Source organism: Vigna umbellata, chromosome 1, assembly GCF_029865625.1.
Source record: "Vigna umbellata cultivar VRB3 chromosome 1, Vumbellata_1.0, whole genome shotgun sequence".
In the NCBI taxonomy this organism is placed as follows: Eukaryota; Viridiplantae; Streptophyta; class Magnoliopsida; order Fabales; family Fabaceae; genus Vigna; species Vigna umbellata.
Genome location: NC_142165.1, coordinates 88,248,589 through 88,259,501, shown reverse-complemented (window position 1 = coordinate 88,259,501; position 10,913 = coordinate 88,248,589). Strand labels below are relative to the sequence as shown.

Sequence of the window (10,913 nt, the reverse complement as noted above, 5' to 3'; positions counted from 1 at the left end):
TTCTCTCTATTGTAACTCATCACTTTCTTCTCCGATCACGCTTCAGAACAGTAGAAACGTTCCTGGAGACGTGAGCGTCATTCTGGACCGAACAGAATTGGGATCTGAGCTGGTAAGTTCTCGTCTCTAACCGTTCGACCTTTTAGTTTCATGCGAACCCAAGTTCTGGTTGCATGCATGGGTTATAGGTCTGAGTTGTTCTGATTTCTGATGTTTTAGATTAAGTGAAAGTTGTTGAGCGAAACCTGAGGGTAGAACGCTGTTAGAGGTCGAACAAAAACCTTATTTTTTGGGAGTACACTGCTATCCAGGTAAGGGAAGCTTATTAAATTTAATTCGTATGTTTGTCTTGTACTGTATGAACATTACGTGTGTCGCATGAAGTATGAACTGTGTTATTTGATTGTTGGTATATGATCATAAGTATGAGGTGTATATTGGTTGAGTATGCATGATCGAACGTTGCTGTACTGCATGAACATGATATATGTTGGTTGAAATGTATGATATGGGTGATACGTGTGAATATGAAATATACATGCTTAGAAGCGAGTGAATGTAAGTGAAACTTGAATATCAACTTCCCTATGATAACGTATGTCCGACATTAAACGGTTCTCGACCGTTTGGTGTTCTAGTAAACTTCTTTGAATTGGAATACTTTCATTTGGGAAGGATTCTGGTCGAGCATGAGCTATGTAGGTCTTTTACTTAGAGCTCATAATGAGCAGTGTCGATCTTACACATAGTAATCGTATTGGGTAGTGCTCGGTCTTACACTAAGCGCTCTTACTCTTTTCTTGAAAAATCTTTGTAATACAGATCATCCATCTGTGTCGATCGACAGTGTCGAGCACCCTCGTAATACATACCATTCAACTGTGTCGACCGACAGTGTCGAGCATCCTTGTAATACAGATCATTCATCTGTGTCGATCAACAGTGTCGAACACCCTCGATAATACAGATCATTCATCTGTGTCGACCGACAGTGTCGAGCATCCTTGTAATACAGATCCTTCATCTGTGTCGACCGACAGTGTTGAGCACCCTTGATAATACAGATCGTCCATCTGTGTCGACCGACAGTGTTGAGCACCCTTGATAATACAGATCGTCCATCTGTGTCGACCGACAGTGTCGAACACCCTTGATAATACAGATCATTCATCTATGTCGACCGACAGTGTCGAGCAACCTTCTTAATATAGGTCGTCCATTTGGGTCGACCGACAGTATCGAGCACCCTTCTTAATACAGGTCATCCATCTATCTGGAAGTCGGTCCTATTCTGTTTTGGAACGGGGTAAGTTCTTCGGTCTCGTTCCTCACGGTTTGTCCTCGTTATAAAGAGGGCTGGGCGTTTGTGATTTTATGTACTTGGACTGAAAGATTATGAATGATGAACAGTATATGTGATGAATAACGGTTGTGGAATTGGAACGAGCGTTCCAGGGAGGAACGACTCTAGAATGAAAGTATTGAATTGTAATGTATGAATGTGGACAAAGCTTGGCCGACGTTTCATCCTGATGTTCCGTGAGTACTCGTCCTCACGTAGAGGGGGTACATCATGTGTGGGAACGGCAGGAGGTCCTAGTCCTTAGGGTTACTTTGGATGGAACGGACTAACCTCGGGTGGCAGCTGAGGAGAAATTCAGTTATCACATCACCCGGGTGCAAGAAACGTAGTAGCTACACAAGATTCATACAGTCCGGACGGTCAGTCTAGTATCAGGAATTGATTGAGTAATTGAATGAGTTAAATTATATGTTGAGAAATATCGATCTGATTGCTATGTTTATGAAATGTGTGTTTTACTTGAATTAAATTCAATAAGCTTACCCTGTGTTCTTTTCCTTGCGTTGTCGATCGTCATTGTACGTCCGTCTTGTCCTTGCGATGATCATCCGTGTGGATGGGAGCAGATGGAAGTGAGCTGCTGGAAGAGGCGCTGGAAGAAGAAATTTTGGATGATGCCAATCTGGTTGAAGTAGAGGTTAAGGTCGAGCCCTAGAGTGCTCGACATGTGGTAGTCTTTAGTTTTTCTATTTAGCTTTTGAAAGTTCAGTTGCGGGTTGTGTAACCGTTAGTATTAGAACCTTGGGATACCGCTGGCGATCTTAAATTTTGTACTTTAAGCCGTTCGACAATTTGAACCTCGCATCTTTATGTAAAGACTGCACTGTTTTACTGTTAAATGTAATCAATTCTATTATATGGTGTCTACTGTATTTTTGGGATGTTACAAGATTTCACTAGAATTTGGAGAAAGAAAGTATTATTTTAAACTTGAATATTTTGTTTTATTTTTTAAAAAAATTCAAAAATACTTTTTAACTTTATCAACTTTGTTTCATTATCATTTTCTAAATTAATAAATGTTTTGATTTTCAAAATTTTTTATTTATGTATAATTATGTAATATTTTATATAATTCTTTTACTTTTATCTAATTATTATTCGTTAATGTGATTTAAAGTGTATAAAACTATAATTTCTTTATAAATATTTAATATGTAGTGAACAAAAATACATCATTTTAATATTGAAAATTTCATAATAATATGTTTCATTTGTAGTGATCTTTTAGAAATTAATTAATATTAAAAATACAAAGGAAAAAATAAAAATATAGATGATATAAAAATTTTATATCCATTAAATATGGAATTGAAGATAAAAATAAAATTTTACTTTAAAAACTAAAATACAATAATGAAATTTATTTCCACTCCACTTTCATCCTAATTTATAGGCATTCAACGTGTGCACATTTTATAATTGGCTTAATTATTTGTGTTCATTCTCACTTTGATTGCAAAGTTTCAATTGGTATCTGTTTAACTTTTTACTTCAATTATGTTCCAGTTTTTTAAATATGATTCCATTTATGTCCTTTTAAAAACAAAATTACTAACCATGTTAAGAGCACACTGCATGTCAATATTGTCTTTTTTTTTATTTCTTTAATTCATTGTTACATTTTGTAATTTTTCTTTTTGCAAGATTTTTTCTTGTATCCTTGGTGTAACACATGACATTAAAAATATTAGGATAATGTCATGTGTTAGTGTTAGTGACAAGTGTTACTATTTTTATTTCAATTTAGTTCATATGTATATACACCTCTTATTCTTGATCTTGGTGGCTAAAGATAAGAGAAATTTGATTCAATTTTTTATTAAGACTTCTCATGTTTTGATGAAAAATCTCCTTTGTATATTATTATTTCGTCAAATTATTTGTTCAATTTTAAGATCGTAAAATAATTTATCAATCAAAATATTAATTCTTTATTACACAACATAGAAACACTAGAAATGATGAGTTAATAGATAAAAGTTTATTTATATACAAAAATTAAATTATATATGGAGTTTGATATATTTTTGGCCATTACTGAGAAAACTCTCAACCAGTCCTTATGTATTAGTAACATCTCTCCTGGTGATCAAATTGATCTCAAAGATGCTTTTGTCTTCTCCTTGATAAATTCAATGTTATTGAATCTTTTTAATAACCTTGAGTTTAAGGGGATTTTTAGAGAATATTAGGGGAATATATTTGTTTAATCTTTCCTGTTTCTCTCTCCATTCTGTTTTACTTACGTGTTATAATTCCATTAGGATGATAAGCATTTTATACTAGTGCAGCGAGGGGCTTTTACCGCGGTTATTTTTCACTATATGTCGCGGTTTACGAACCGCGGCATATTCAGCCGCGGTAGTAAGTCAGAGACTTTAGGCCGCGGTTATGACCGCGGTATATAGGTTGCGGAATATGCCGCGGTTGTCCAAAGAACCGCTGCCTAAATCCTTTTTTAAAAAAAAAAAATTTTGTCCACTATATGCCGCGGTTGGGGTTACAACCGCGGCATATTCCCCTGCAGTTTTTTAAAATTGCAAGTCTGTTTTTGTGATATCCACTACCACAAAAACAGACCTGCATATAGTAGTGTCTTGAATCTCTGCAAAAGACAATTCATATTAATTAGTGTATATGAATTCAACATTTGGGAAAAAATCAAAATTTGTTAAAGTTATCAAAATTTGTTAAAGTTACCACTAATGAAGAAATCATGTTAAGAATGCAAAAGGGCATAAATACCTGGAACAGGGGCGACGAAAAAGCTTGGTGCAACAAAGGGGAATGGCAGCGGAGAGGAATGACAGGCGTTTCAAACGATTTTGATCGGCTAAAACTATTTTTTATCGTCAAAAATGGGAAATGACCGAACAATTTTGAGTTTAAACGGTGAAGAAACGAGGGAACTGAGATGGGTGGTCGGCGGGAGAAGAAAACTCGAAGTTGTTGAGCGTCTGCGCGAACAAGACGATACTGTTCCAAAGTTTTATTTTTTAACTCTGACTGGGGAATCTACCGCGGTTCACTACTTAACCGCGGTATAAGATGGCATTTTTGAAATTATTTTTAAACTATATGCCGCGGTTCGGCGGCAACCGCGGTATAAGATGACATTTTTGAAATTATTTTTAAACTATATGCCGCGGTTCGGCGGCAACCACGGTATAAGATGACATTTTTGAAATTATTTTTAAACTATATGCCGCGGTTCGGAGGGCAACCGCGGTATATTCCTCTAAATATTTCAAATTCATTTTAAATTTATTTCAGGTAGGAGAATAGGTTGCGGTTACTCTCAGAACCGCGGCATATACCCCTGTAACTTCTGAAATTCTCTGACTCAGTCAGCCCCTGCAATAAATTGGCAGGGGTATATGCCGCGGTTTTCCAGAGAACCGCGGCATATAGGCTGTTATTTAATTTTTTTTTCAGACGTGGCGTCAAAGAGGATGGTTGACTGGCGTATATGCCGCGGTTCCCCTCTGAACCGCGGCATATTCCTTCGATTTATTTACAAAACTGCCACCGCGCACCATTATGCTGCGGTTTCTAGTGAACCGTGGCATAATGTGCGCTGTAAAAACCCAATTTTTTACTAGTGTGGTAGAGTGACTCATGTTGTGTGTCACTTAACTAGGTATATTTATATATACATTTGTATCTTGAGAGATTGAACTATGAGAACAATAGAGCTTTCCTCATTCTTGGTTATAAATTTTTAACAATTTCAAGTTTGGAGTTTGGTTAAAGTAAGCTAATTCACATAAAACGAGTTAATATGTTTGATCATTCTTGCAAATGAGGGTTTGCAAATTTAACACTTTACATGTTAGTCCGCATAATTTTAAGGAAAATGTTAATATTTTTTTTTATAATTTATTAATTTTAAATTTGAGCCTTTATAAAAACAAGAATTTACTATAAATATAAGAATTATAAAAAGAATAAAAGATTAATGCTTTATTATTTCCTATAAGTAAATAAGGAAGGATAGTATAAAAATATATATTAAGTGAAGTATGAAATAGAATATAAATGTGTATTTATAAATATGTGATGTTGAAAAATAATGCATTAAAATATTTAATTATATCTAACACACAAACAATATTAAAAGATTAAAATAGAAAAAAAATTCAATAGACATGGTGTAAGAACTAACAAAATAGTAAAGAGTAGTAGCAGTTTTTAAAATGTGACATTATTTTATTATATAAAGTGGCATATGACATGTATAATTCTTATTCTTCCAAATTCATTTTATAAAATCTAGCATTCTACAAATTTTTCTTCAAGACCTTATCTTCATCTATTTGAGTATTAGAGATAGTAAAAAAAATCTTCTCAAAAAACTCTACACATCTAACCGATCAGAACTCAAAATAAAGTAAGTTTATTTCTTATTTCTTTTTGAGTTAGTGTATTATTTAAGTTACATGTTGCTCTATGTTTTATGTATGTGACTCGAAATAGCTCAAGATGAATATTTGTTTGTTTATGATAATGTATTATTATGACTTTTGAAAAAGAATTGTTGTGTATAGTTAGAGCATTTTGTAAAAATTATAACTATAAAAACAATCATTGATTTAGGGGATTTTACTACAACTAAGAAAACTAGTTTAGATTTAAAATTGAATTATGAGATGATTGGAAAATGATGTTGAAATCTAATTTACAGTGATATTTATATCTAAGATTGAATATGTAACATTGAATATGTAACGTTGTTTAGTATATATTTTATGTTCCTTTTACACCAACGGTGATTCTAATTGGTTATATGACTAACTATATTTGTTTGAGACAATGACGAAATTATAATGTATATGTTTTTGTCTAAAATATAAGTGGAATGCCTATATAGATAGGTTAGAAACTTCTCTAATAAAACTTATTTTACAAAATTATAAGGTGCATCTACTTAATAAATTAAATATTTGAACTTTAAAGAGTAAATATCGTATTATAATCTTTTATCATTTATGTTATGTTGAATGATTAATTACTTGAATTCTATTGTGATTTATGTTTTAAATGATTTGCGTAAGTATAATGGAATTGGTGATGTGTGTTCTATGACGAAGTTTGCATGACTCACTTTTAATTGAGATATTTTGGATTATACTTTACTATGGTCCTTGGGTTGGATCTTAACTAGAATATGAAAAGGGAGTGAGAAGAACGTGTAGGTGGTGTTAAAAGTAAGTGGTTGGACATACCATGTAACTTGTAGCAATGAAAATTGTTGAGCAACAACCTAAATAATCGCACATCAACTCAACAATCAAATCATTGTTACTGTTTCCAACTACACAATAAACCCCACATAACTGCTTAAATGTTTGTTTCAGATTCTTTACGTAATGGAAATAGATAACCTAATTTTGGCGTTTCCACAACATAACTATTTACGCAGCCTCTTAGATCAATTCAAGTGCACAAATAAATGGGACAAATTCCCAAAAAGGTGATAATTCATAACATACGTTCCTTAATAGCGAAGGACATAGATAAATGACCCACGTCGATACACGTCCACAGGTAGGTACAGATTTTTATACCAACACATGTGATATATAGGGCTAAGATTCATACAAAATTTAATGTAACACTGGGTTACATAATTTTAACAAGAGCTTTTAAACTTTCAATTATATTTTTAACCTTTTCTAGTTTTTTTACAACTAGTTGTAGTCGTAGAATACCGACTCTCTTAATGATCAATTACACTTACATGATAAAATTCCATTTAATATCGCTCATTTTCTTAAGTTTGTATAATTGCTTATCTCTTTAGTTATATGTGAATGCGGAATCTTGTTTTTTAAGTTTAAAAATATTTTACCACATATAAATACCTAACAAATATATTCATCATAAAAAATATATTCAATTACTCTTTAAATACCTAACAAATTTGTAATTTTTTTGAGAGATAAAAAAAATTTAATATTAATCAGAATCATACTTAATTTTGAAAACTTATGATTCTCTAAATCATAATGCCTAAATCAAAATACGGGTAAGACATAGAATAATAATTAATTTTTAAATTAATCTCTGATTTTATTATTTCATTTGTATAATTATAATATGCTAAATTTATTAATGCTAAAAAGTATGTTTCTTAAATTTAAAATAGATTTTTTCTCATCAAATGTATCCTTAATCAAATACTTAGAAATATCATGACCTAAAACCTTATCAACCACTTGCTTCTTGATAGGAGAGAAACTTCTGTAAAGTAAGTTCTTGTAATAATAGAAGCTTATGTCAAAATTTTCACATCATTGTCTTTATCAGGTAAACGAAAAGTAGTTTTCAATTTATTGACTTTCCATCAAACTTAACCAAGGTTTAAAATGCAATAAATTACTAAATATAGTTTTGAGCCTAAAATAACAATACAGACATTTACTCATTCTTTTTTCCAATAATTTGATTTCGAAAGTTAAATTGGTTATAAAGTAGTCATTGAATTTTTTTTAAGATAACTTAATTATTAAATGTGTTAAAAAAATAAAATGTATTTCTAAACTTATCGCTTGATTTCAGTTCAGTATTTTAAAATACAGTTTAGAGTTAAATTCTTTAACATTATAAATTTAAATAATATTTTTAATTGAGCTTCTGTTAAAAATATAATTTTCATTGGATATTCAAAACAATTTGTTTTTATCACCGTACCATATTATTTGATTTTAATATAATGTTGTCATTATTTCAGTCTTTTTATTTTTAACTCATCATTAAACATGTATTTTTTTTATTTTAATATTTTTGGCACATTGATCAATTTATTTTTAAAGAAAAAAAATAGTTAGTCGATAAGTTGGAAATGATTGAAGAAAAAAAATGGAATGAGGTCAAATAAAAAAATAAAAAGAAAAACAAAATAATAATTGTATTATTTATTGTTAACAAAACTTCAATATAAAATTTACCTTTTTGTCATGTTCTGTTAATTAAAAAAAGGTTTGAACATGAAATAAGTATTGCTTCTAAGATACACGAGTGAATGAATAATGAGAAGTGTACTGCCTTATAATGTTAGTCAATACAATAGTTTTCTGAAAGTTGAATATGTAGTTCTTGATATATAAAATAGACAATTAGATTGTATTATTTGTGGTCTTGTGTGTGAGTGCAAATTTAATGTTTAATGTGAAGTCATATAGTAATTTTCATAATTTACAATATAAATTTGTTTCTATTTAAAAGTGATATGTCTTTCCCTTTTTTTTTAAATAATTTATTTTGGAAACTTTATATGAAAGATAGTAAAATATATACTTTTGTATCTATTCTTAACTATGAACTCTATTTTCAAATGGGTAATAATGTAGTTGATAACACTTAATTGCTAAAAACTGGGTTATTATAGTTATACTTGTTAAATTAAAATCAATAGTTTTTTTATTGACAACTACACTTAAAAGATGTTATACGAAGAATATATAATAAATTAAGACATCATCCATGTTTAAGGATGCAAATTAAAGAATTTCGTTAAAACTAAAAAAAACTTGAATTGATGTATTAAGATTAATATTTTCTTTTATTATTTGCGAAATACATGTACTCCAGCATACAGATATTCATATTTTTATTATATTAAAATAATAAAGTTTAAAAATGATATTTTAAGAGACACATACCTTTTTAAATGAAGAAATTGTTTTGTTTATTACTAGATAAATTATTTAATTAAAAAATGATAGGAAAATAGTTAATAAATTATTATAATTGTTTGAAAAGGCATATCTTAAATTTTTTAAAAAATATATAGTTGTGGTTGTTGTGAGGAGCTACTAATTAAAAACTACACCAAAAAAACGCGAGGTGAAGTGGAAAATATTATAAAAAGCAGAGTGGACCCAGAGGAGTTCGATACACATGAGAAATTGCGTAAGCGGAAAATAATTTCAATCGCACGTGGCAATGGTTGTCCGTGATCTCCACACTTGAATCCAATGAGAAGGTGCCACGTCATTGCTTAACACTTTCCATCACATTTTAATGTCCACCAAGTCCCTACTCTTGAATTGATTTTTCTCTCTTCAGTTTCAGAGTTCAGCCTTTTCCAAGTTCCAACCAGACAGAAAGACGAAATGTGAAAGCACTCTTCACGATGCCCAAGGCGCCACCGCCACTAATCTACTATCTCTCGGAGCACCCCTCCATCGTGGGGTTCCGGTGGAGCCATGCCCAATCATGGGGCGCCACGTGGTCCTTCCTCTTCTATTCCATCGCCACCTACCTCATCCTCTCGCTCTTCCTCCACCTCTCGCTTGTTCTTTTCCGCCGCCACCGTCCCATCCCCATCGGCCCCCTCGCGGCACTTCACAGCCTCTCCATGTCCCTCACCTCCGTCACCATCTTCGCCGGAATCCTAATATCTACCGCCGCCGAGATCCGTGACACCCGGTGGTTCTGGCAGCGGTCCAAAACCCCACTGGAGTGGCTCCTCTGCTTTCCTCTGGGAACCCGCCCCTCCGGCCGCGTCTTCTTCTGGTCCTACGTCTATTACCTCTCCCGCTTCCTCCACATGTTCCGAACCCCTCTCACCATCCTACGACGCCGCAGGTTGTCGTTTTTCCACCTCCTGAACCACTCCATCTCCGCTTTCGCTTCCTTCCTCTGGCTGGAATTCTCGCAGTCCTTTCAGGTCCTGGCCATTCTCTTCGCCACCCTTGTCTACGCCCTCGTTTACGCCTACCGCTTCTGGACCGCCATAGGCCTGCGCGGCGCGTGCTTCCCCTTCGTCCTCAACTGCCAGATCGCGCTCCTCGCTTGCAATGTGGCGTGTCACGTCGGCGTCTTCTTCCTCCACTTCTTCTTCAAAGGCGGCTGCAACGGGATTGGCGCGTGGCTCTTCAACTGCGTCCTGAACCTCGCTCTTCTCACGCTCTTTCTCAACTTCTACGTGAGGATGTACGTCGGAAAAAGAAGAATGCTGAGGAGCGTTGCTCCTTCGCTTTCGGAAGCGCGTGACTGCAAATAAGTTGAACTGTAAAATGAAAATTAAAAATAAGACACAGGTGGTTGCAGTTTGGGTCCCAAAGTGTTTTGTCGTTTGGGAATGTTGATGATCACTTTTAGTACATAATAGATGAATAGCCGAAGATGTGATTACACAAGAGAAGTAAATTGGAACTTTTTCTTTTACATTTTGAGTACTAATTATGATTTTTTACATAATATATAATTTTTGTGTATTATGACTCAATTGGTTTTTCATTTGTTATTAGTTAGTTCATTTTAATGCTATAGGCGGGTAAGTAGAGTAGTGTCCGTAACAATCACATTAGTTAGTTGATTTTTATGATAGAATAAAAATGTCTCTCCGATGGTATATAATGACCATAAAACTAATAACAATATAGTATATAATGATCATAAAACTAATAACAATATAATTATAAAAAGAAAAGTATATACATTAGGGGAATAAATATTATATGGTCTCATTCACTCATTTATGTTATGGTTGATTATGGGTAGAGTTTATCTTGAACAATGAACCTCATTACAAGAAAGG

General features: G+C 32.9%; 1 protein-coding gene across 1 annotated transcript; it reads left to right on the top strand.

The window, feature by feature from the left end:
* Positions 1-9,230: 9,230 nt before the first annotated feature.
* On the top strand, positions 9,231-10,540 carry LOC124836331 (fatty acid elongase 3-like). Its single transcript, XM_047311479.2, has one exon. The coding sequence runs from the start codon at positions 9,504-9,506 to the stop codon at positions 10,374-10,376; it is 873 nt and encodes a 290-aa protein (XP_047167435.1). The 5' UTR covers positions 9,231-9,503; the 3' UTR covers positions 10,377-10,540.
* The last annotated feature ends 373 nt before the right edge of the window (positions 10,541-10,913 follow it).